This window comes from Jaculus jaculus, chromosome 10, assembly GCF_020740685.1.
Source record: "Jaculus jaculus isolate mJacJac1 chromosome 10, mJacJac1.mat.Y.cur, whole genome shotgun sequence".
Lineage (NCBI taxonomy): Eukaryota > Metazoa > Chordata > Mammalia > Rodentia > Dipodidae > Jaculus > Jaculus jaculus.
The window spans coordinates 114,006,782-114,033,871 of record NC_059111.1 but is presented as its reverse complement, the minus strand read 5'-3'; the positions used below and the strand labels follow the sequence as shown (position 1 = coordinate 114,033,871).

The window sequence follows — 27,090 nt, the reverse complement described above, 5'->3', positions numbered from 1 at the left end:
AGACAGGATTAACATTGGAGAGGGCATTTAGATGTTCGGTATAAATAATTCTCCTCGGTGTCCTGAGAACCGCTGTATCTCCTCAGTGTTCTGAGAACTGCTGTATCTCGTCAGTGTTCTGAGAACTGCTTGATCTCCTCAGTGTCCTGAGCACTGCTGGGTTACCTCAGTGTGCTACTGAGCTGGGCTGGGGCTACCTTTTGCTTCTGCTTGGACTGGCTTCCTCTGTGTAACAGTGGAGGAAAGAGCTTGTCACAATGGGGGTGGATGGGACAGTGGGACTCTTGAGGACCTATGGCAGTTTGCTAAACTCTACCCATTGTTTCCTTAGAAAAAAATGACTTATAAGCCTAGAATAGCTAATCTTTCCACAGAAAATGATAAGTCAGGGCCAGAGAGATGGCTTAGCTGTTAAGATGCTTGCCTGTGAAGCCTAAGGACCCATGTTCAACTCTCCAGATCCCACATTAGCCAGATGCACAAGGCGACACATTGTGCAAAGTCCCACAAGTGCACAAGATGGCGCGTGAATCTGGAGTTCACGCGCAGTGGGTGGAAGCTCCTGCACACCAATTCTCTCCTCTCTCTCTCTCAATCTGTCTCATAAAAAAAATAAATAACTTGGTCAGTCAGTTGTTTTAAAATTACAAGCCAAGCGGACTATTGCGTTCCTCATGAGGCATCTGAGGCTTGGTGAGAGCCTGCCTGTAGGAGAGCATGTGCTCAGTGGGCACAAAATTCACTCCAAGGTGGAACCAGCACCACCCGGCAGTTGCTGGTCTTACTTCCAGCGTTCTCTTCTGTGTCCTCAACTCAAAACCAACTCCAGCTGGCTTAAGTAAGAGCTTTCCAGAAAGTGACAGGTATGAATGGGTATACACGAGGGGGAAAATAATTGCCTAGGAAGGCAGGTTGCATCACTGCCTTCCTTGCTTCCAGTTCCCACTTCCTATCCTGAAGTTGAGCCTCGGTGATTTTGGTCTGCTGTTGAATTGCTAGTGTTTCTTGCCTTTGATTGTCAGTTGTCAATAATAGTGCTTATTGGGAGTCTGTTAGCATTTTGGACATTGGGAACTGACATGTTAACTTTATCAAAAATGCCCACTGTAGGAATTCATCTTAAAATCACCTGTGGATTTTGGTGTTCATGGAGAAGATGGCCATTGTGGAAAGGTTAAGACACAATTAATACCTCCAGGAGTGGGGAAGACTGTCTTGCTCATCTGTAAGCTTTTCCAGTGACTTCTGCAGCCCTTTTACATGGGGGGTAGAGGGCATCTCTTGGGTTTGCTACCATGTGAAACTTCTGAGATGATCAGTCTTTAGGATAGACAGTCTGACACCTTTCAACAAGGTATCAAAATAGATCCAAGGAAGAGCAGGGAGCTAGCTAGCCCCCAGAACCCATGTGAAAATGCCAGCTAGAATGGCACACACTTGTCATCTCAGCACTGGAGAGAGGTACCCTGGCAGGTCCCTGGAGTTCTCTGGCCAGCCAATCTAGCTGAATTATTAGTGAACTCCTGGCCAGTGAGAGACACTGTCACAGAAACAATGGTGGACAGCATTTCTGAAGAAAGATGCCCAAGGTTGACCTCTGACACCACACATAAACACACATACACAGGCGCCTGCACATGTGTGAATATGAATCTACACCTGCACACACATGCTTATGCACCTGCACACACACACACACACACACACACACACACACACACTCTCTCTCTCTCTCTCTCATAAAAAGAGATCCTAATTAGACTACATTCTGGAGGGAAGAATAACTTACTTCTGGAATCTGTTCATAAGAGAACCTGCCAGGCATAGCCAATTATGCTTGCAGCCCAAAATAACTTGAGCCTGGTGTTTGTATATGTAGGGGAAAAATACTCAAGATGAAATTTTGAGAGTTGTTGGAGGCAGTAATCTGCCAGCTTTAATTTTTGTTTTTCTGTGGAAGGGTTAGTAGAGCCAGAGCTCATTCTCTGACCGTAGTGTTACTGGGCCACGGGCCAGGCACTGAGTGGAGATAGACAGCTGCCTTAGTAATGAGGACAGATATTGTCAGGTCTCTGCCCTCAGGCAGTCATGAGAAGTCATGCTATATAAACCAGGCAATTTTAGAAGCTTCCAAATTTATATGAGCAAGGCTAAGTGAGACCAGTCTGTCCATAAGGCATGCATAGGGTGAGTGGTGGAGAGCCCTGGGCCACCGTGGGTGTGGGGCATCCATTATGATCACAGATGAAGGAGGAGTGCGGTCAGGAGAGGGGCCAGCTCCTGGAGGGTGCTGGGGAGTATCCACTTCTCTTCTTCTTTCTCTGAGATGAACTTCCAGCCTCCAGAGTTGAGCTGCTCAACCCCAGCTCAACAGAGGCTTTGTGGAAGACAGGACCCCACCCCCGACTCACACATCAGTCCCTCACTGATGGCTGCTTAGCCCACCCACTGTCATGTCATGGCCTCGCCCCTCACCATTCTTCACACTCACGACTAACAAAAGTACCCACACAACTCGAAGTGACAGTTATGGAAGGGGAGGACCTTGGTGGAAGGACTTCTACGGCCATGTTGACTTATGTGAGGACCTGCCCACCACCAATATGGGAAATGTCTTCCCATTGTAACCTCCCTGTGCAGCCCAGCTAGCTGCCTCTGAAAAAAAAAAAAAAAAAAGGTTAAAAACTATCAATTGACTAAACTTGTGGCTGTCTATATCCTAGAAAGTCCCCACCCTCGCCTTTTCCATTTGGGGATCCAGGAAGTCTTGTGGTCCTCACGTGCTTCCAAAAGCTGCCTGATAGGATGTGAAGGTTGGTGGAAAGACAGATTATTGTGAGGAAAAGAGTCACATGAATTCACCGCTTCCCTGGTGAGAGGACCATCTGGTTGACCTCTGTGCCTTCAGCTATGGGAGATAAAGCTTGGAACCACCAGCTGTCCAGTCGTGAGCAGCAAGGCCCTTCCCATGCCAGGGCTGAAGTCCCGCAGTGCACCTGCCACCTGCCACCTGCCACCTGCCACCTCCCTCCCGACAGACCCCTCAGCTGAGGGTCTCTGCCACGGAGAGGCTGCGAGCGCTTCCTTCTGCTCTGCCAGCCATTGCCCCTGCTGTCCCTTTAGCTGTGTGAGGCTGTGTGGTCATTCTGGGCCACATGCATGTCATATATGCGTACCTGGACGTGCACGCTGTTTGTGATCCTAGCGGAGTACATCATTGTAGCATGGACTTATGACTTAGGAGTTGTGCCTGCCCTGCCCTCCCTCTAGGGACCCTGCAAAAGTTACAACCCTGACTCTCCTGTTTAGAGACCAGAGTGCAGCATGAAGTAAGCAAAAGCAGCGGGGTAATTCTTCTGCCTTCACTTTCTTTACACAGCCTAGGAGATGTAATGCTCTTCTGAGTTCTTCCTCTGTTATGGGTCAGATGTTGCTGACCCATTAGTTAGCTGTGACAGCAAGGCCATAGCTGTTTTCCTTGTTCACGAGTTACAGTGCACTCTTAACTCCATTCCCTGCTCAGCCCAAGCTGATGGCTCCTCCGAGGACCCACTCGCACAGCTCCATTTCCCCAAGCTTGAAGAGCATCTCCATGTTTCAGTGTCCATCAAATCTGTAGTCCTCCTTACAGGGACAGCGCTGGAAGAGGAAGGCGAAGAGGACTGGTCAGAGACATGATGCCTGGACCAGGAGAGATAGGTCAGATTTTAACAGAGGAGAAAGCACAGATGTGTTCCCTGTTGTGAACACGTGGTGTCCCTGGGAGAAATGAATCAGCTCCCAGCGCCCTGTGGTGTCCTTAATTGTTATTTTAATCTGGGCTTCTTCCATGAAATACTCTGTGAAGTTGAATTCTATTCTTAGAATAGTCCAGCCATTTAGGAAAAGGTAGATTGGTGTTGTTTTTGTTACTGCCTGAGTTAAACTTAATAAGCACAGCTGGGTAAAGTGCTAGCCTTGGAAACATGAGGACCCAAACTTAATCCCCAGAACCCACATAAAAACTCCCAAAAATGCTGGGCATGGCGATGCATACTTGCATCTAGTTCTGGGAAGCTCTAATTAGCAAGCTCCAGGCCAATGAGAGATGGGTTCCTGAGGATTATCACCCAAGATTGTCCTCTGGCCTTCACACACACACAAGTGTAAGCAATGGTGATGCCACAGGGGCCAGGGGTCTGCATTTCTGAAGTTTGCATTCCACATTTTAGGATGATTGCTACTTAGGAACTTACATTAGTAAGTTCGGCCTGATGTGAGCTAATGCAGCTGGGCTTGTATTACCCCTTGGCATTTTGTGCTATTCAGGTGTTTCTCTGCCAGACGTACCAACCTGGGAAAAGTTGCTTCTAATACAGATTTCGCCCATTCGTTTCTGTGTTTAGCACACAGCTTTTGTACATTGTGACGTCCCAACTTCTGCATCAGACCTTGGGACCTTGACCACAACTGGGTCCTTAATAAGTTGCCAGTCTGGTGGTGATACAAGTGTTAAATGTGTGATTTAATAATGCAGTCATGCCACGGCAGAGCATTGGCAGCCTATTCATTGTGCCCGAATGAAAGAATAATACATGTGACAGCAAATGGGGCGTCCTAAAACGTCAGCTACTGAAGAACACAGGCTGGCCTGCCTGGTGAGGTGAGAGTGAAGATTTCCAGGAAGAGGCTGTGGGATGGTGAGGCAAGGCTGGCTGGAGGCAGGGGCTTGCTCCGGGAGCAGTGAAATGGAAGCAAACACAGGATGAGCTTAGCTTTGGCATGCGGACAGAGAAGGACAGTTGTCCTGTAACATGTGCAGGGTATTTTTTCTTGAGATGAGGTCAAGAGCTTCAGAGAAGACTTGAAAGACAAAAGTGACTCACAAATGTGTCCTGAGACTAGATCCATCATACCCTACACGGAGTCACACTGTTGACTAACTTTCTTACAAGGCCGAAAGTCCCCCCTGTACTGCTGCTGCCTGGGATGTTCCCCCTCACCCTCTCCTTGCCTTGCCCTGGCTTTTTGATCTTTCTGAGTGGGAGACAGATTCCCACGCTGCTGCACATAAACTTCCAGCCAGAGGTCTCACCCTGGCTCTATGGGCTCAGTCACCTCACCCTCACAATTCTCCACTCTGGCTTCTTGCCAACCTCCACACTAAAGTGCATGCATCCTCACCACTGAGTGACCCTCTGCTCTCAACACTACATGGTTGTCTCTCTGTTGTCAGCCCACACGCTTCCTTCAATTATGCTCCAAGGACACTGGCTGGGCCCACTCCCACCTTGCTTTAGGCAAGAAGTTCATTGCTCTGACCTTCTGTTCTCAGCGCCTTCTCTTAGTAGGTCTCTCTGCTTATTATTTGTAACCCCAAGAGAGGAAGGTTGGAAAAATGAAAGCTATTCAGTTAGAGTTAATAACATGTCACTATCTGCGTTATTCAGTGCTGTATCCAGGACTCACCGAGAGTAAGTCCTAGAAAAATACATGGTGGATGGATGAATGAATGGAGGTATGGATTCAAAATGTATTCTTCAAAGAGCACGCAGTACTTAAAAGCAAAACGTGGAGTATATTGTAGCCTCATTTTTACCATTCTGACAACTAAGAAATGTGCCATCAAAAGTCAGTGTGTTGGGGGATGATCTACTGACTCCCTTCACCCTTCATGGGAAGTCTGGCGAGTTTTGCACAAATCTTTTAACAGCTGAAGTGCTGCAAAAGAAAAAAAAACTTCTGAACTTAAGGATCCATTTAAAAGAGCAAATATTAATCATTGTTCTAACGTAAAAGCTACATTTTAGTTATGCCCATGTTAAAAACAAAACAGACAAATATATGTACCCACAACACAGAGAAACACCGAAAAGGTGAACGTTTTTCATTTGTTAGATTAGCAAGATTGTTTCTCATTTTTCTCTTTTCAACCTGTTTTCCACTATTATTGCTATAGTGTTAGGTGGAGTAAATTAAAATTACCTCAGGTCTGAAAATGAAACTCGGAAAATGAAAATGTGATTTCATAAAGAATGTCTCATCTTGTCATAAAATTACCCCGCTTTTAAAATTCAAGAATGCACAGAGAAGTATGGTGTGACCCATCTGTACTCAAGCAGTGGTGCCGTGACCCAGAACCGCTTCACTTGAGGGGGACATGGGTTGTCTTATTGCTCATGCTTCCATTCAGTCACACGTACTGAATTGGTTTCAACACAGAATCTTTCTCTGGGTCATTGGTTATAGAGAAATGAAGTGTCCTGGATCCCATTTCTCCATCTCCAGTAGAAACCTCCGGCCATGCATCCTTTCTTCCACCATCTATCTGTGTTAGCAAATTCAAGGTCATCCATTTCCACTCATACCTGAAAAGCCGCGTCCCTCACCCTGTACCCCATCCTGTCAGTTTCCTAAGGAAGCAGTCCATCCACTGTTGGGCAGTGTTAATGTCTGATGTTTTACTACCATGTTATTCTGCCTCTGTGGGTTCCCACCGGGGTCTCACTCTGTTGTCTAAAGCTGCACTGAACTGAGTTCCGTCTGTCACATGACTGTTCTTCACTCTCGTTGGAAGCTCTATATGGCTTTGGTAAAATAATCACTTCCAGGGCTTGGTGGTGCACGCCTTTAATCTCAGCACTTGGGAGGCAGAGATGGGAGGTTCACAGTGAGTTCAAGGCCACCCTGAGACTACGGAGTGAATTCCAGGCCAGCCTACCTCAAAAAAAAAAAAAAAAAATTAATCGCTTCCTTCAGCCTCATCTCTCCAAAACAGACAATCCCTTCAACTTCACCTCACATGACAGACACTTCCTTCAGCCTCACCACCCACAACATGGTCACTCCCTTCAGCCTCGCCTCACACTGTGACATAAACACTCCCTTCATCTTCACCTCACATGACAGTCACTTCCTTCAGCCTCAGCTCACACTGTGACATAAACACTCTTTTCAACATCACCTCACAGGACATAGACACTTCCTTCAACCTCACCTCACATGACATAATCTACAGACACCTTCATCATCTGACATCACTCTAGACAAACTGTGTCATTAGCTATGCCTACATTTAGCCTTGACCTATATATCATACTGTGGTGTATTTGGGCCAAGCATGGCCCTTGATTAACGGAACATTGCTTTCACAATCCAGTACTTTCCAAGTGCATCCCATTGTGAATAAATTAAATATTTCATACCTGCTTTGGCGACCTCTCTACTCTATCTCAGTTTGGTTTGGCTAATGTGAAGTGTAATAGCAGGCATTATATGTAACGACATTCTCAGATCTATTCTGACCAGGTTTTCTCTCATAGAATTAATAATACTAATTTTAAGTCAAATAACTTGTTAAACATAGCTTGCTATCTGTTTAGTCAGTTGAAAGGATCCATCTGAGTCCTCCACAGTCACGCTTGTTATACTGTACAAAATCATGGTATCAGAAACTCATTGTCATTAATAGGTTTTCCTAGATGTTTTGCCAAAGGACAACTAGTCCTGTGAAGAGTTGTAACTGTTATGTGCGCTGCTTATATTCCCCTCAGTTCCACCCCTTTTGCTCCAGGAATCCCAGTGGGGATGATGAAGTATATGATCACCCTAATTTAAAAGAAATTGAAATTTTGGCCTCCAGGACCCCATAAACCTGATTAAATTCCTAGCATCCTTCAGTGATGCTTCCAGATATAGCACTCCTTCTGCATTTCTTACAATGCATGTATGGTTCCAAGTTAGGTGGTCAAGCCTAGAAGAGAGATGGGCAGGTGAGCTACCCGGGAAAGAGTCCTTAGGAATTGTGAAAGCTTGTTCATGGAGCTGTAGGGGACATGGTGATTAGAAGTTACTCACTGAAGTTGGTAGACATTGGCACATATTTGCTAAGTACTTAAACCTGGCAGTTCATGATGAAACTCAGCAACATAGATGTCAAGAAAGAAGAAGACAAGAAAAGACTTTGGGAGCTGGAGGGATGGCTTAGTGGCCAAGGGGTTTGCCTGCAAAGCCAAAGGACCCAGGTTGGATTCTCCAGGACCCATGTTAGCCAGATGCACAAGGGAGTGCACACGTCTGGAGTTCGTTTGCAGTGGCTGGATGCCCTAGTACGCTCATTCTCTCTCTCTCTTTCTCTGTCTCTCTCTCCTTCTCTTTCTCTCCCTCCCTCTTTCTCTGTCAAATAAATAAATAAAAATAAAATATTTTAAAAAGAAAAGACTCTTAGTCTGGACAATTTCATCATACCTCTGTTTGATTCTGTGGAGACCTTGTGGGGATGAAAAGCACTTATGACAAAGTTCCATGGTCGCCCTAGGTTGAAGTCTGGTTTACCAGGAGGTGCAGCACTGCATTTACGCAGAGCTAGATGCATGGCATCGTACCAGCTGCATTGTGGACTCAGAGCATCGTCCTGGCATGGGGAGAGGAACACAGAGTGGGTCTTTGGGCACTGCTGGCGGAAAGGCTCAGAAAAGCCCTGGTGGCAGTCTCGAGAGCAGGGGCGCCTCTGCCACTGTGCTGTGCTTGCTTTCAGTGACCACTGCTGGCTTCTTGCTATTCTTCCTGACTCACTCACGGGGCTCCTCTTTGTCTGCTTGATCTCAGGAGCTGGTGGGGAGTAATCCTCCGCAGAGAAACTGGAAAGGAATCGCAATCGCTCTGCTGGTCATTCTGGTCATCTGCTCCCTGATTGTCACCTCGGTCATCCTGCTGACGCCAGGTAAGCCAGTTGCTAACAGTAGGAAGAGTGTAGTTTTTCCTCAATAACTATTGATTCTAGAACTTGTGCTTGGCAGATTCTGATTCTCATTGCACCTTCAAAAGTTACACAATATACATTCAGGGGAAAATCAAGTTAATTTTTCTTGGTGCACTTATTGACTTCTCATAATGGTTGGCATACATTAAATGAACAATTGCATGTTCATGCTCAGTAAGTTTAAAGATGGTGATATTATACTGTTATATACCTCAGATTATTTCTGGGTATTACATGAAGGTTGAGTGAAACTATTATGGCAATGTATATTGAGTGAGAGCTAAGGGCAAGGTACTCATCAGGTAATGCCAATGAAATATAAAGTCATGTCAGGAACCTCTCAGGGGATCTCTGGAATCTTCAACCAAACCCTGCAGCAAATTCTGTTACCTACGTGTTGAGTGGAGTGGCCCAAGATGAAGTCCTTGAGATCTTAGAGGACAGGGTGGTCCATGATAAAGAAATGCATGGATAAGACGGGATGTGTCACAGCCTCATGGCATGGAGGGGCTAGTGATCCCACCAGGGAGCTTTGTCTTTAGAACAATCATGTGGAGGACACCCCAGGACAGCACAAGCACCATAGAGAGCAGTGTGTGCCTGGTCCATCCATTGTCACAGTTACATTACATGCCCATATATGTGGGCAAAATAGCAAAGTTCCAGTCCTTACTAAGCAGACTGCGCAGTAATGGATGCTAAGATGGAAAACTCAGACAGTGAAAGAAAAGAAATCAATAGATACAGTAGGCAGACAACTTATAACGCACACTTAAACCATTAGCCCAAGATTTAAGTGGAAATATGGTATGGTTATTTAGTGTAGTAGATACTACCCAAAAGAAAGAAAGGAAGGAAGGAGGGAAGAAAGAAAGGCATAGAGCAATATAGATCCCCAAATTATCTATAAAATAGCAGTAAACTGAAACTAGACATATATAAAATATTATGTAGCATGACCAGTGGGATTTATCCCAGGACACAGACTGGGTATTTAGCAAAATCCAAGAGTCTTTTCATGATAAACCATTCATAAGCTAGAAACACTAAACCAAGTAAAGAGCGAGCATCCCCATTCTCTCTCTCTCTCTGTACCTGCCTATTTCTGTATATCTCTCTCTCAAATAAATAAATAAAACTAAAAATATTTTTTAAAAAAGACTGGAGAGATGGCTTAGCAGTTAAGGCACTTGCCTGCAAAGACAAAGGACCCAGGTTTGACTACCCAGGAACCACGTAAGCCAGATGTGCAAGGGGGCTCATGCATCTGGAGTTCGTTTGCAATGGCTGGAGGCCCTGGAGCACTCATTCTCCCCCTCCCTCTCTCTCTCTCTTTCTCTCCCTCTCTCCCTCCCTTCCCCCCATCCTCTCTCTCCTCTCCTCCTGCCTATTTCTGTATCTCTTTCTCAAATAAATAAATAAAAAATAAAATTAAAAATTAAAAAAAAACAGTGAGCGTCTCTGCAGGCTTCCATGGCCAGCATCACACTTAACTAATGGTAAGATAACAAATCAGGGCTGGAGGAATGGCTTAGTGGTTAAGGTGTTTGCCTGCAAAGCTAAAGGACCCAGGTTTTATTGCCCAGGACCCACATTAACCAGATGCACAAAGGGTCGCATGTGTCGAGTTCGTTTGCAGTGCCTGGAAGCCCTGGCCCACCCATTCCATTCAGTCTCTCTCTCCCTCCCTTCGTCCCTCCCTCTCCCTATCTTTCTCCATCAAATAAATAAATGAATAAAAATAACATATTAAAAACAAAGATAACAAGTCACTGCCTCTCTAAGGCAACACTCATGGCACGTTGTTCACTTTCACTGTGTCTCTTTGAACATGATATTGGAGATTTATACAGGCCACTTAGGTAAGAGCAGGAACAAACAGATAGGCATAAAACTGTCTCCATTCATAGAAAGCATAACTTATAAATTACATATGTGTGTTATGTATATATAATCATGAGGAATCCACAGAAATTCTTAAAAGCATTAAATGAATCCAGCAGGATGGAAGATAGAAGACCAATATGCAAAAGTCCAAACCTCAAATTATGAAAATAATTCTATTTACATTAATTATAAAAGAATAAGAATAGCAGGATGTTTAAGAATAAATTTAACAAAAGAAATATAAGTCTGGTACACTGATATTTACAAAACTGAAATAATTGAACACCCAAGTTCATAGAAGGAAACTCATGTAAATGAGTTGGAAGATATAATATTGTTAACATGACTATATTTTTCAAATTGATATCAAGATCCACTTCAATTCCAGCTGCCTTTATTTAAGAAGTTATAAGCTGGTTTTGAAATTTTTACAGCAATACAAAGGTATCAGAACAGCCAAAGCAAATTTGAGAGAAAAAAAAAAAAAACCTATTAGAAGACATAGACAGCCTATGCAATGAATGGTGCTCACAAAACTAGACATACATCTGCAGAAGAATGAAATTAGCTCCAGCACAAAAATCAATTCAAGGTGGAATAAAGACCTTAATTTTAAAACCGAAGCACTGGAACTTCTTGAGGAAAGCAGAGTAAATGCTTTAGGATTGGCACAGGTAAGAGTGTCCAGATTAGAATCCCAATAGCACAAGAAACAGGCATAAGAATGAACACACGAGATCACACGAAGTTAAAGAAGTTTCCGCACAGCAAAGGCAACTGTCACCGGAGTGAACATTTGCGCAAAGAATGGGAGAAAATCTTTGCCAGTTACACATTGGGTAGGACATTAGTATTTAGAATATATAAAAACCTGCAGAAACTAAACACTCCCTCAAAATCAACTGCCAATTAATCAAAAGCCAATTAACATAGAGGAGCCCTTATTCACTGTTGGTTGGAGTGTGAATTGGTGCAGCTGCTGTAGAAATCAGTGTGGAGGTTTCTCAAAACCTTGAAAATGAAGCCACCACATGGCCCAGCTCGGCCATTCCTGATCGTATACCCAAAGAACCGCATGTCCTAGCAGAGAAATACTTGTGCCTCCGTTTATTGTTGCTCTATGCACAATGGCAAGGGAACAGAGTAAGCTGAGATGTCGAACCAGAAACCAGTACATAGTGAAAAGGCAGCTCATATACACAAAGGAAAAGCATAAAGGAAAATGTAATTGTGAAATTTGCAAGAAAATAGATGGAACTGGAACATGTGTTACATGAGGTGATCCAGGCTGAAGAGGCAGACCGTGCCTGTTCTTTCTCATATGCAGACCCTCGCAGCTCATTTTCTATATGCATACTTACGTCACAGTGAGTTTGAGTAGAGGTCATGAAACGAGAAAGGGGCCCATGAAAAGGGAAAAGGTGACATAAAGAAGGGGTCTTAGGCACATTCCTTAGGCAGCAGGCTTCCTCCTGCATCACGTCCATTTTGATAAAAATATTTTTGCATGTGTGTGCATGCAGGTTGTATGTATATATGTGGATAAGCATGTATGGGGTGTGCATGTGTGTATATGCACATGTTTGTGGAAGTCAGAGGTTGACATCAGCTTTCTACCTCAAGGTTCTTTGTTATGTAATCCAGTCTAATTGTCACCAGTTATACACAGTTTACATCTTAAAAATCAAAAAAGGCACTTAAGGTATTCAGCTACAGAGTCATCCCAAATGAAAATGTGTCTTCCAGTTTTGCCACTTTCATTGTCTGGTATTAAACACGTGTCTGGAATCTGTCGTGCATGGTGGGGCCTGTTTTGGGCAGCTGCACTTCTTGCATTGGGATGAAATTGACTGTGCTGAGGGGACTAAAGGCTTTCAGGATGGTACTGGCATTAGAACGCCCTTGACCATTGCCGGGAATGGACTTCAGCAGCAAAGATGGGCAATGGCTTGTAGAAAAATCAGTGAACACACTTATGTGGCCTGTGACTAAAAGCCAGGGACCCCTGAATGTCCTCCCACAGGCCAACTTCAGGGCCAGGCCACAGACAGGTTATCAGAGTTGAAGACCCATTAGTGTTTTATTCAGGAATGTAATATCTGAGTTGATTCTACTGAAATGTTCTCGCTATTGTAAGTATAACATCTGAACCTAAGTCCCAGGTTGTCTTTTAAAATTCTGGTATAAATTATATTAGAACTTTTAATTGAAGAATAACATGTGTATACAATGTCCAAATTATATAAAATATTTACATGAATATGTAAGAAAATTACTTTGCTGGATGGACTTTCAAACTGAATATGATCGTATGATTGGCACTCACCAAAAAAAAACATGTAGTCAGCACCCCCGAGGATGCCCAGGGGTCGTTTCTCAGCACAAGTCTCTTCAAGGGTAATCCAGTTCCTTACAGAATAGATGCTAAGTGTTTATGCTTCCTACATTTACGTAGTAAACATTTAGTCATGCACTACGTCCTACATTCACGTAGTAAATATTTAGCCATGCACTATGTGTGCGCATGAACAGCATGTAAGTGTGGATGTCTGGTTTCTTGGCTCAGTGTGTCGTGTAAGTGGTGTGCTCACGTGGGCCACTGGTGTGGGTCCTTTGCACTGGAGCATCTGTGGCTGTGTCTCTGGATCCCATGATCTCTCCTCACAGCTGTTAACCTGCCCAGCAGGGTCCAAAGGTCCTGCAGCGGGGTGGCTCGGTTTAACTAAACACAATGAACTCTTTGGCTAATTTGAAAGTGGGGGAACCAGTGGGCACTATCTCAGAGGACAGAAGCCCCAGGCTTTGACCTACTGGTGCTTTCTTCCTTCAGCTTGTAAAGGCTCATTCATTCTTAACTGTTAGCTTAGCGTAAGTTATCTTCCCACAAGACTACTTGCTGTGTTACTTTGCGGCAAATCAGATGTTTCCTGAGAAGTAAGTTGGCCAGCAGGGTTTTATGACCTGCAGCTGCAAGAACGAGCTCCTCACCTGCCTGGGAGAACAAGGCGCTGCGTCCCAAACTGGCCCCGGCGTACGTTCTTTGCCTTTGCCACAGTAAACGTTTGTGACTTGAGGTGCTCAGCACAGTCTCAGGAAGGGTGGTGGTCCTGACAGGGCCAGGGGCGCTTACCCAGCTCATGGGTCGCTGCTATGCTCTTCACCTTGTTCTGCCTGCAGTGCAGTCCTTGGTGGTCACAAGACCCAGTGCTGTGAGTGTTACAGGCAGTCCAGACACTGGGAGAGACTCGGGAAGACATGACCCATTCATGAAGGGCTTCGTGGAACAAGGAGCAACTGAAGATGCTGAGAGAGCCGGCAGACACAGGAGGAAGCCCCAGAGGGGAGTCGGTCATCCCAAGCCATGGAGAGCATGTTTGCCAGACACAGGAAGCCTGGGGTCAGCAGCCAGGGCGGGCATCAGAACAGTGTGGTAACACTTGAGTGGCACATCTTGCTCCATCACAGAGGAAGAGGTGTCCCTGGAACGAGCCAGGAGAGCTCATTTTCTATGCCGCCAACCCCTGGGAACTAGCTGGAAAGGCTGTTAGAGGTCAGAGGGATGAGCGCAAAGGAGGTAGCCCTCAGTGTCTGCCACCCCAGCAAGACGTGTGGCCTACATTCCTTGAACGTGAGCAGTGAGTTCGGATCCTTCTTTCAACTGAAGCAAATTTGAGAAGACTGGTTGATCCAGCTACGACTATCCTTAAAGTGAATTGCATGCTTCAGTAGCAGTGGGCCTCTGGAAGCATCTTAGCCTAAGTGTTTTGACTCCTTGTTAATTCCAGAAGAACTGTTAGGTGCATCTTGCTCACTTAAGGATCCCGTGTGCTAAGGGCTGTTTTCCTACAGGATGATGCTAGAGGCATCTTATTCAGGGGTGCAGTGAGATGATAAGTGGAGGCAGCTTCATGTATATCTGTAAAAGGCACTTTGTGGGCATTGCTCCATTATCCATCCCATTTTGAAGGTGCACTTGCATACATGACTCATGAAAGAGAGTCCATCTTCCAAGCACCCTGCTTTCTCTGTGGTCTGTCACATCATTTAGAAGACAACCTCTTGGCAGGTCTCAAACACGTATTGAGAACGTTCAGGACAAAGTGCTCCAAGGCCCTGAGGAAGACACAAGCTGCTGTTGCAATGAACAGCCTGGTGGGGTCAGAAACAAAAGACAGCTGCTCAGAAGTGTAAGTTGTGGGGCTGGAGAGATGGCTTAGCAGTAAAGGTGCTTGCCTGCAAAGCCTAAGGTTCTATTCTCCAGGTCCCACTTAAGCCAGATGCACATGGTGGCATATGCTTCTGGAGTTTGTTTGCAGTGGCTAGAGGTGCTGGCATGCCCATTCTCACTCACTCACTCTTTCTCTAATAAATAAATAAATAAAGATAAACCAGAAAAAAATTAAAAAGAAGTGTAAGTTGTCACCAGAAGAACATCAGGGACAGGAACAGTGACGTAGAGATCTATTGTGCATGAAGTCAGAGAACTGGAGAAGGACAGTCCAGATGGATGAACAGGAGAAGGCTCCAGGCTCAAGTGGGCTGCACTTCCTTTGGAGGCAGACTCCCCGCAGCCCTACTTAAAGCGCTGATCACGGACGGCATCTGTGTGAGCACAGTGACCTGCAGTCGTCAGGTCGCCGTGGCACGTTTCTCCAGTCTTAGTACTGTCCAAATGAGTCCTGTGTTCTGAATTTTTAAGTAAGGAATTAGAGTTGCTAGAAATGGCCCAAGCGACAGAAGGACAGTGGGTCTTCCTCACCCGCTTTCCCCTCATCAGGCTCTTTGCGTCTCATTTTCCCACTCAGTTACTGACTGAGAGTTGTGTACTCAGTCACGACTCTGGAAGCGGTGGCTGTTTGCGAGTGGAAGGACGTCTTGGAAGAGTAGCTATGGCCGGATAAACAACGCCCCACCAGAGATTCCCACGATCAGATCCCTGGCATCCATGGTAAAGGACTTCCTATGGTGAAGGGGACATGTGTTTTGTGGTCACATGAGACATCCTGAGAAGGAGGTTACCTTGAATTATCTGGCAGGCTCTTAAGTGCCTTGACAGAGCGAGATTTGACTTAGACAGAAGAAGAAATGGCCCAGGAAGCAGAGACATGAGTGATGCCACCTCAAGCCAGCAATCACTGGCAGCTTTGGAAGACATGAGGAGCAATGAGGACCCCAAGAGCACAGTGCTGTGGTCCATTGAGACCCACACTGTGCTGCTCTGTGAGCACATAGTAGGACACCAACACCAGAGAAAGCAGGTCCCTGAGGCCATGCTAGGCGGTCGGTCCTGCAAGCAGTCAGACTTGTGGGCTGGGGGAAGGCCTGGGCTAGAGAGAGGCGGGCTTGGGGCAGGAACGGAAGCCCACCTACCGAGCCTGTCTTTCTGCTCTTCCTCCACCTCACTTTCGGAGTCACCTCCTGGCTTCTGTCCTCGGTCTCTGGGGCCACCTATTTCCTGGGAACCATGGTTCTCGTTCATCTTTGCCACTGAGAAAACAATGGGAATGTAGTCCCCTTAGTGTGAATATTGATAGTCTCTCAAGTTTGAGAAGGAAAGGCAGCCGCTATCAACAGCACTGGCCACGCTGGTTTGTTATGTTTTGTTTTTATTTATTTATTTGAGAGAGGGGCGGGGGGAGAAAGAAAGAAGCAGAGACAAAGAAGGAGGGAGAGAGAATGGGTGCTCCAGGGCCTCCAGCCACTGCAAATGAACTCCAGACCCATGCACCACCTTGTGTATCTGGCTTACATGGGTCCTGGGGAATTGAATTAAGGTCCTTTGGTTTTTCAGGCAAACTCCTTAACTGCTAACCCATCTCTCCAGCCCCCGGGTTATTCTTATTACCACTTTACTGATATATGTTCAGCAGACAATGAGCCCCTTGTCATCGGTACTCAAGTAGCAGTGACAGGCAAATTCAATAGAGATGAACTGATGAAGCCAGCAAAATTCAGGTTCAAAATGTGAGCTTCATAGGACAGATGACTGTTTGCAGAACCAAGGCACCCTTCGATGTGTGTGGCATTTTCTGCCTGGCACTGGTATGCGGGGCGAAAACCCACCCGCCTCTCTGTCAGGAGTTCTGCACACCTCTCAAGCCAGGCCACCCGACACCCACACAGTCCTTAGAAGTCCAGCCAGCCTGCTTTCGTTTGCCACTCTGTCACACTCTGGCTCAGGCTCTGAGTCTGGGCACAAGTACATGCTTATGGTCATACTGTGACTGTGTTAGCATTCGCTGTTTAGGCGATATGCATGGATAGAAAAATAAATAGAACATACATTGTGTGAACTAACAAAACTCAGAATAGCAATCTGTTCGTCCTATTGCCAGTTCCACACCCCAGCTCCTAGATTTCATCACTTTTCACCATGTCTGATTTCTGTTCTTCCAGGGTTCATTCCTGTATTTCTTAGTATCTTGTTTACTGATCAGAGTCCACAGATGGCCAACCTTGAATGTGAACATGTGCCTCATTCACATCCCCTTTTCTCTCTTCACCCTGAGTTGTAAACTGCTTGACATTATTTTAGGTCCCCTGCAAATTGATTTCATAACAATAAGTACAAGTGTTTCTATGTATAAATTCCTAGTTCCTTTGATCTTAAATGTATCTCTTGCCACTTGGTAAATTGACATGCCAAAAATGTGCCCTCCACCATCCACACTCCACCCCCCTGTCTTTCTCTCAGCTGTGGAAAAGTGCCTGAAGTCTCTTCTCTCACCTTGTTAAATGCAAAACATAAATAACATGCACAATTTTGTACTTAAATATTTCTGTTGTAGAAGTTGGAAATGTGCATGAAGCAATACAGAGGAAAGGCTGTAATGTGTCACTGAATGATTCGTCTTCGAGTGTTCAGTTGGTGAACAGGTTTAATTTCTTAAACCCATCAAGAGGTGCCTCTGTCGAGTTGTTCTTACTTGACATGAAGAAGAGGAACTCTATTATAGACAAGATGAATGCTTGTGTAGGATCTGCTAACGGATCATGCAAATAAGTTAGGAAGGTTACAAAACACAGCATCTGTTTGTAGATAGTTTGCCTCTTTGCATTAGCCACAAAACACAGGAGGGTGGGTTAGATGACATGGCTTCCTTTCCTCCAGGTTCATGAGGCTGCGGGTCCAAGTTCGAGGGCACAGGCTTGTCTTCCAGCGGGGCCTTCTCGTAGGTGTGTCTTCACGTGTCACTCTGTGTACACAAGTTCTTGCACACAGAAAGGCAAAGACGGGCTCCCTTCTACCAGAGGAAGGTTCGGCTATAATTTCTTCCTAAAAGGCCATATCTCCAAATAGAGTCTCCTTGGGGTTGAGGGTTCCAATGTGTAAGTTGTGGAAGGGACCCCCATTCCATAAAAGCAGTGCCCATGGGCATCTATGGTGGCCTTGGGCACTGATCTAGACTGCCTTCTTTCCCCTGAAGATTGACACCCATCTTACCTATAGAGCACACTCACTGCATCCCAAGGCTCATGGTCTCAGAACATCACAATGTCCACTCAAATTCAAAACCCATCCATAAAGATGGAGGGTGGAAAGTGGCCAGGAAGCTCATCCTGAGTTGTCAGCGCCATTAGCTCTGGACAGAAGGAGCAAAGCTGGGGCTGGAGGGTGGCTCAAGGTGAGTGCTTCTCACACAATCCTGAGGGCCTCTGATTGATCCCCAGCACCCCGTGAATGCACATACCCGTTACCCCAGGCTCGTGGGGAGCAGAGATGGAAGAGTCTCGGGCTCCCAAAGGCTGCCAGCTCAATGACAAGCAAGAGGTCACCTCCAGAAAGCACGCGGGTGAGCGAGGGAGGGGGACACCGGACGTCCTCTCTGCACACAGGATGCACGTGCGGCTACACTCTGTGCCCACACACCACCCCACTGCACACACGTGTAAAGGAGAAGAAGGGGAAGGCAGACAGGAGGAGGAGGAGGAACGAGGTGCTAGTACGGCTGTGCTCACTACAGCAGACGTGCTTGGAAGCATGAGGCCGAGGTGGAATGACTCAGCCACCAAAGAGCACACACTGCCTGACGCTGTTTCTATTTTACCTGTGTGGTGTGCGGGGTGGGGGCACGTGTGTGTGAAGGTGCATGTGTGAGTGCACGTGTGTGTGCGTGGGCATGCGTGTATGAAGGTGGATGTGTGTGGATGTGTATATGCATGTGTGTGTGTGTGCATGAAGGTGCAAACGTGTACATATGCATGCAAAGGGTTTGGGCTCATTCTTAGGAGGGCCATCCATTGGTCTGGAGCTAACCAATTAGGCTGTCTGCCCCATGAGCCCCCCAGGCATCCTCTTGTTTTTGCTCCCCAGTGCTGGGATAGCAGGCATGTACCATGCTCCCAGCACGCTTCAGGGGTTCTAGGAACTGGAGTCCGCCCTTCTCTCCCCAGCTGTGCCTGATCCCACGTCTGTGAACCATCTAGAACAAGCATGGGTACAGACTCACACTTCCCACGTCTATGAACCATCTAGAACAAGCATGGGTACAGACGCACACTGCAGGTGTTTTCTAGGGCTGAGGGAGAATGGTGGGAATGGGGACTGACTGCTAATGATTATCAGGGCTTGTTTTGGAGGTGGAGTGTTCTAAGCTTATATCAGGAGAGACTGCACAATTCAGTGACTGCACTAAAATTCCTGGGCCCTTTGGAAGAGTGGCTCATCTTGATAAGCTTCCTCAACCTGTAGTGTGCACAGATCACAGGGCAAATTTGTGGGATGGCTGGGCAGGGACTAGATCAACCTGTAGTGTGCACAGATCACAGGGCAAATTTGTGGGAAGGCTGGGCAGGGACTAGAGCAACCTGTAGTGTGTGCAGATCACAGGGCAAATTAGTGGGACGGCTGAGCAGGACTAGATCAACCTGTAGTGTGCACAGATCACAGGGCAAATTTGTGGGAAGGCTGGGCAGGGACTAGATCAACCTGTAGTGTGTGCCGATCCCAGGGCAAAGTTGTGGGTGTTCCGTGGTGGTGACTCACCAAAGGATCAGAGTGAGGCAGGCACAATGAAATTCCAACCTTTTCATTTTGGCACGCAGAAGAGGATGCAGCTAGGGGCTGCATTCCTCTGATGTCCTGGATTCTGAAATCTGGACAGACCCAGACCAGATGTTCTTGTTTGATGGAACGTGTGAAACCAGGCTGATGAATGGTGGCCAGCATCTCAGGAGAGGAGCACAGTGCGACCAACTCAGATATTGTGCTCTCAATTTTCGAGGTGGTTTTGAAGATGTGAACTTCAAGAGAAAAGCTTATAGGGTAAATCAGTACCTGTGGGAGTATTGTCACTTTGTACATGACTGCAAACCACAGAGGTCAGCAATGCTGAAAGTCTGTTGCAGAAAGATGAGTAAAAATAAAAGCAAAGGGCAGGTTGTAAAGACAATTGCTTTCTTCATTCCAAAGAAATCAGTGGAACATCTCCTATGTATCAGGCTCTGGAAAGATGAGGTTGCAATTCCTTTCTTAAAACAAGAAGGGTGCAGATCAAGTCACTGTTCCTCTCCTAAAAGGAGGAGGAAAAAGCCAACCTTGTGTGGAGCACACTTGGAGGCAAGTGGGAGAAAAGAAGGCATGATCAGTGGTGAATGAGTCAGAACTGTATCGGACAGGGGATTTTTTGTTTGCTTTGGTTTTTCAGCTTCTCTACTATTCTCAAATGCAGCGGTTTACTTTCATTCTTGTCCTGCTTATATTTATTTAGTTCTTGGGATATTCCAGAGCCATTCTCCAGAAGAATAGATTCTGATGTATCTTGCGGTAGATCTCACTGGATAAAAGGAAAACATTGTCCCCGACCTGCTGCGCCTCTGCTGCTGTCTCTGGGTGACTCTGCTTCTTGGTCCCCAGCAAAGCCTCCATCAGTGCATAGCCTGTGGCAGCTAGACAGCCACCCTCAGATCTAGGTCAGAAATCCCCAGAGTCCCTGTCACCTTGATTCACATCTCACGGCTTCTGCTGTATGGATGCTATGGCATGTAGCAAACTTCTTTCTGAGGAAATAGGAGCAGCACACAGAGGCATCACTGGCTGCCCTTCTGGTACTTGAAAGAGAAGTCTACTGAGGGCCAGTGGTGCCTGTCCAGTGCCCAGTCAGCGCGCACTGCATGGCGCAGACTTGATGCTTCGGGTGCTCACAGAACCTTTTCATCTCACCCTTAATGTCACGGGCTGTGCTTGCTTGTTGAATGATGCCATTGGATTCTTGAATGATGCCTTGTGCAAATGTTGCAAATGGAGCGGCTCTTTGATTCACTATGACTCTTCCTGCTTCTCCTCCTCCTCCTTCTCAGAGGGAGTCGGGTAGATTTGTTAGGTAGTTTAGTGTGACTGGACCCCAAACTGAAGGTAGGAATGTCCTCCCAATCTCCACCTTGCTAGAGATAAAAAAAAAAAAAGCTAACTTCTTTTCTCATTACTTAAAGGAGTTCCCTGCACCTGTGTTTTTCCATGAACAACCTGAGCCCCTCCCTGGGAGGGAGTCCCCTTTCCCAGAACTGAAATCTGATCCTGAGTTGTGGTCAGTTGCTTCATGGCTGGCCTCTTCTTGAGCCTCCCCTAGCCCAGACCGATGAGCCCTCACTCTGGCTCACCCGAGCCGCAAGGCGCAGCTCCCCACTGTAAGGCTGTAAATGGATCCTTACCAGGCGCAAGGCTCTCTTTTTGGCTGTCCATTTGTCACTCCTGAGCCTCCAGGAGGGGGGAACCCTTTTGACCCCTCTCTACCTCCTCCTGCCCTCCATGGCAGGGGCTCTCTGTACTTTCTTTTCTTTTTAAAGAATATTTTATTCATTTATTTGAGAGAGGTAGAGAGGAAGGGGCAGAGAGAATGGGCGCGCCAGGGTCTCCAGCCATGGAAAAAACCCCAAACGCATGTGCCTCCTTGTGTATCTAGCTTACATGGGTCCCGGGGAATTGAACAGGGGTCCTTAGGCTTTGCAGGAAAACACTTTAACTGCTAAGCCACTTCCCCAGCTGCTTGCTTTCTTTTCTTTCTTTTCTCTTCCTCTGTCTAAATCTCCTTTCACTTTCTTCCAGGCCCACCACACGTACTGTCAAACCACATGGGCGTTTCCACTTTTGTTACCTTGGTTTTGTACTTCCATAAATAAATAAAATAATCTAATAATTATCCTTGTTTGATTTGTCCACTTCTTAGGTTAAATACAACACAAACCCAGGGTTTGAGGTTCAAGGACTCTTCCTCAACTTCAGCAGCGCCCTGTAACACTTCCCCTCTCTCCTCCACCTTCTCAGTGCCAGCAGGACCAGTGTGCACCATGTCTCGTCTCCTTGCTCTTCCCAAGTATGCCTAAGGGAGCAAAACTTTTATCAACTTGTGTAGAAATAGCCTAAAGCCTTGTTCTAAATCAGGGCAGTTTCTATGCTGAGTGTCAGTATAGGAGTCTGTGTATCCCCGGCCCATCAGAGGTTTGGTCTCCTTTGTGCTTTGGAAACGGAGTCCTTAGCATGTGCGGCATGTCTTTGGAGAGATCATTTCACCCCCCAGTCCCTTGGGTGTTTCTTCCTGCAAGTGGCATTCCTGCCACCCTACTCCATGAGGATTAGAAGAAGGGCAGGTTCACTGCCCCCTGAAGATGCTGCAGCAGTTAAAGCAGAGCCTCTCAGGCCCCTCACTGGTCTGGGCAGGTTGTCCTGCCCTGGGCTGTCAGCAGAGGCGAGGCCCCGGGGCCCCCGTGCCACAGACACTGATATAGCCTGTCCTGGGGTTTATTTCCAGTGCTTGTTGTTTGTTTGTTTGTTCATATTTATTTGTTTATTTGCTACAGAGAGAAAAAGAGGCAGGTAGAGAGAGGAAGAAAGGGTGTACCAGGTACTGCAGTGAACCAACTCCAGACCCATGTGCCACCTCGTGCACCTGGCTTTATGTGAGTGCGAGGGAACTGAACAAGGTCCTTAGGCTTTGCTGACAAGCACCTTAACCGCCGAGCCATCTCTCCAGCCCTGTCTCTTGTTTTAAAATCACTGGAGAAGGTGTACCAAATGTTTTTCAATTGTTTTACTACTTAACAACTATTTAAATGTTCACCAGACATCTTAGGAAAGGGATGTACCTGAGCAACTCCCCTTATTACTGACCTATACCTCCTTCCTTCGGCCTCAGGCCCGACACATGGTGGGCTAACGAGATTGGCGCTGGACCGGGTATGCTGTGTGGTTATTCAAGTTAGAGCAAACTAACAGGCTTAGAAAACCCTTCTGTTCCCCCTTTCAGTGTGTGTGTATGCACCCTGAGCTCGCGGATTTGGCTGGACGAGCTATTTCCCAGAGATCCTCTCTCTCCACCTCCCAGTACAGGGGTCCACTGCCGTGCCTGCCTTTTCCATGAGTGTGGGATCTGAACTTGGGCCCTCATGTTTGCACAGCAAGCACTTTCCTGGCTGAGCCATCTCCCCAGGCCCCATCTTAGGTGTTGTTTTTAAAGAATTTTTTTAAAGATTATTTTTCACTTATTTGTTTAAGATAGAGAGAGGAAGGTAGGGAGAGGAAGAGTGTTCCAGGGCCTCAGGCCACTACAAACAAACACCACACGCATGCACCACCATGTGTATCTGGTTTTCATGGGTACTGGGAAATTGAACCTGGCTTCCTAGGCTTTGCATGCAAGCACATTAACTGCTAAGCCATCTCTCTAGCCCCTTAGAGAATTTTTTTAAAGATTTTTTTTTAAAAACAAAGAGTAAAAAAAAAAAAAAGAATTGTTGTGATAAAGAAGCCTGAAAATATAAAAGCAGAATAGATGAAGTTGAAAACGCTACTTCGGAATTTTAAAAATTCAATGTTGTAGACAGTTCCACGTTGCTGGGATGGACTTCCAAACAGACAGAGCTCATAGCAGGAATGGGATGTGTTTCGGGCTTACAGATGCGGGGAAGTTTCGTGAGGGTGGAAGAAGCCAGGTCCCATTCATAAATGCAAACACAGATGGGCAGCATGAACAGCAGGGCCAGGCAGAGCTGGACCTCTTCGCATACCTTTGGACTAGAAATCAGACCTGCCTCCAGCAACACTGCCAGCCAGGCAGCTAGAAATCCAAGTTATTAGCTTTAAGAAAACACCGGAGTCTATTGGGGGGACAAACATTCAAATGTGAAGCAAAGCTCCCAGAAAAGGACTGCGTCTGCTGAACCTATTTCCAGCAAGGGTAAAGAGGCTGTTAAAACTCTGTGATCACAGATAGATGGAACACGTTGCAAGTCAGAACCAAACTACCTTGGGCTACCAATAGCCCCTCAATAGCCATTGTTGCCTCCCTCTGTGTCTGACCTCCCGTGTGACTATCAGTTGATCAGGTGTGACCATTTTGGGATGTACTGACACCACCAGCTTCCACCAACCCAAGGGCTAAGAATGTCACCAGACAACATCTGAGGCCCGTGGTGGAGACTTCCCTGCTTTGCTGTAACCCACCTACCTGATGGTCAGCCAGTGTGTTTGAAAAGTGCCTTGATTTATGACTTTCTTTTGTTCTGGAACTGTTAAACCTTCATGAAATGGTTAACACACTGGAATATAGAATTGGGATCACCTAAATCTGTGTTCTCAGGCCACAGCCACTCATAGTTGGCTCCAGAATAAACTCTCTCTTTCTCCTTTGAGGTGAGAGCTGTGTCTTTTGCACTGACACAAACTATCACATTCAAATATACTTACTTTAAAGTTAAGGACAGTATGAAAAGCAGGTCAGAGATGCTGAAACAGTGGTGCCAACGGCACTGATGCAGAGCACTTATGGTCCAACCAGGCTGGCACGCCTGCTTCAGACTGGTGCCCCCCCGCCCCACGCACAGATGGAAACGCGGAAGCAAAGGTGAGGGCTGGGAGACCTCGGGGGAGGGAGGTGGCTGCACAGCCAAGGTAGGATTCCAAAAGCAGAGATGAGGAGGAGGGCAGCTGGAGGGCAGCCCTGAGCGGTAGTCATTGGCAACAGCTCTGACAGGAGAGCTGTTAAATCTTAGATACGCGTGACTGTATGCCAGGTTTGAAAGGGGCCCACAAGTGACCATTTTCTAGCCGAATTTCAACATATTAAATATGAAAGCATCTCCCTCTATCTCCAGCTACTTTTCTGCTCGTGCTGCCTGCCTCGCCAATCCCGAAATACAATTTCCCAAGGATACTACCTCCATGAGCAACCTCTCACCCCTGCTTTCCTTCCCAGCCTGGGTGTTCTTTTATCCCCTTTATCTCGGCGCAGATTTTCTTTTGTTTTTGCCTTAAGAAAACCTCCCAAGAATTCATCCCTCGTTCCTATTCCATGGTCTCCGTGAGAGTAAGGACAAGAAGGCTGCTCTTACGCCACTGCCGTTGTCCTCCGCCATTCGCTGACGGGGGTTCTCAGGGGTTTATGAACTATCTCCTGTTTGGAAGGCCTTTCAACCAGGCTAAATGTGGTTCACAGGACACGTCAGTCACTCATGTCCATCACCACCTTGAACAATGTGGGCAGCAAATCAAGCTATAAGTTACTGTATTCAACAGCTTTGCCAGAGAGTCATCGCAGTCCTAAGAGGAAGCAGGGAGTGTCTGCAGGGGCAGAGCTACTTCCTGACAAAGTGGAACCTGACCTTTTTAAGACCTCGAATGGAAAATTTTATGTTGTGTGTGCGTGTGGATCGCTCACAATAGTTCTCCCTCGATCGGTCACTATATCCAAACCTCCTACATGAATGCTGCTCCCAGCGTTGGTCTCGGAGGTTTCTTGTGGCTGTGGGCAACACACTGCCCTCATCACTGGTCACGATGCTGAGAACCAGTGTCTGTTGAGTGCTCAGCCTTCGACAGAACATATACTCCCCTCCACGGCTTGGGGAGTGTGGCAGCAGAGGGAGCAGAAAGAATGTACGCTCGGTGCGGGGGAGGAGTGCTGTGGGATTCTGCCTTCCAGACGTGGCGTGGCCAGCGCGCTCATGAGGCCACACGTCACTGAGCCGGGATCTGGCCTGACTACACCTTATCTTGGATGGGGAGGAATTCATGAGAGTTCAGCGGCTCTGAGGAGTTAAGGGCAGTTAACGGTTTCTGAGGAGGCGAGTCATTTTCTTTAGTGGCGCTGTCACTGGCTAAGTTGCTCATGACTCCCCTCCCATGTTTGTGTAAACAGCCCTGATTAAACTCAGGATGTCACAAAAAAGACATGGAAAGAGAAGAGGGAGAGGGATCTGGTAGGAACAATAAGGGGCTCAGCAGGACTGGGAAGGGGACAAGAGAGGATAGGGGTTAACACAATAAAGACATTATGTGCATGTATAAAGTTGTCAAAAAATTAAAATACTTTTTAAAATGTCATTAAAAATCAAATAAGCTCACAATTTTTCAAATAAAACACATTTAGGAAATGAAAAAAAGATCAACTTGATCAACTGCCTTTCCCTCTTTTATTTCCATGGCTTCTTTAGTTGTGGGTCTTATATTCTTTTCTTATTTGGCATGTGAGCGACTCAAAATGCAGAGCTAAAATCATCTTTACACAGTGAGGGTTAACTGGGAGCTGGAATCATCCTTACGATGTGAGGGTTAATCTGGTGAAATTTAAGTTTAACATGATTTTTTTTCTAGCCATATGCTGCTGAGCGTTGCAGAAAGCTTTGGACTTCCTAAGTAGCAAGTCCCAGCCTAACAGTATTAGACATAAGAATATCAAGTAACTATATTAGGTCAGTGTCTGGTGATGTTTAAAATTCTTATTTATCATCTGCTTTTTACACCGAGTGCATCATGGGCGAGGCCGTGTCTTTGTCCAGGTTTCTTTGAGAGACAGACAGAGAGCAATTAGAGGGCGGGCTGGGGTTGGGTCTACCCATGTTCATTGCCTGGGATTGCTCCAGATAAGGTCATGCCTCACTGTAAGGTCACCCTGAATCAGTCCATCCTACAAGTTTAGAGATTTTGTTTTTATTTATTTCTTTATCAGAGACAGAGCGGGGAGAGATAGAATGAGAGTAGGCGTGCTCGGACTTCTGGCAACTGCAAGAACTCCAGACGCATGCACCACCATGTGAATCTGGCTTATGTGGGACCTGGAGAACTGAACCCGGGTCCTTAGGTTTTTCAGGCATGCACCTTAACCACTGAGCCATCTCTTCAGCCCTCACTCTGCAATTTTGAAAGACTTTTCGGAGCTGAAGAGATGGCTCAGTGGTTAAGGCCTGCAAAGCCTAAGGACCCAGGTTCAGCTCCCCCAGTACCCATGTAAAGCCAGATGCACAAAGTGGCGTATGCACGTGGCGTTTGTTTGCAGTGGCTGGAGACCTTGGTGTACCCATTATCTCTGTCTCTCTTCTATCACTCTCTGCAAATAACTTAAAAAAATATAGAAGACGTCCATGCATATTAATCCCATTCAGCACTCAAGAACCAAGCCAATGCACAAATCCTGACAGAGATCAGAAAGGGCCAGAGTGTCTTATTGGTGTAATAAAAGAGAGGTGGATGG

The 27,090-nt window shown here is 46.4% G+C and overlaps 1 protein-coding gene across 3 annotated transcripts in view; it reads left to right on the top strand.

The window, feature by feature from the left end:
• Dpp6 (dipeptidyl peptidase like 6) overlaps positions 1-27,090 on the top strand; it is an 802,942-nt gene that overhangs the window by 451,752 nt on the left and 324,100 nt on the right. For all 3 annotated transcript variants that reach the window (XM_045160238.1, XM_045160236.1, XM_045160237.1), the window contains exon 2: positions 8,587-8,701. In XM_045160238.1, the coding sequence (XP_045016173.1) occupies positions 8,587-8,701 (115 nt within the window). The remainder of the gene's footprint in view (positions 1-8,586; positions 8,702-27,090) is intronic.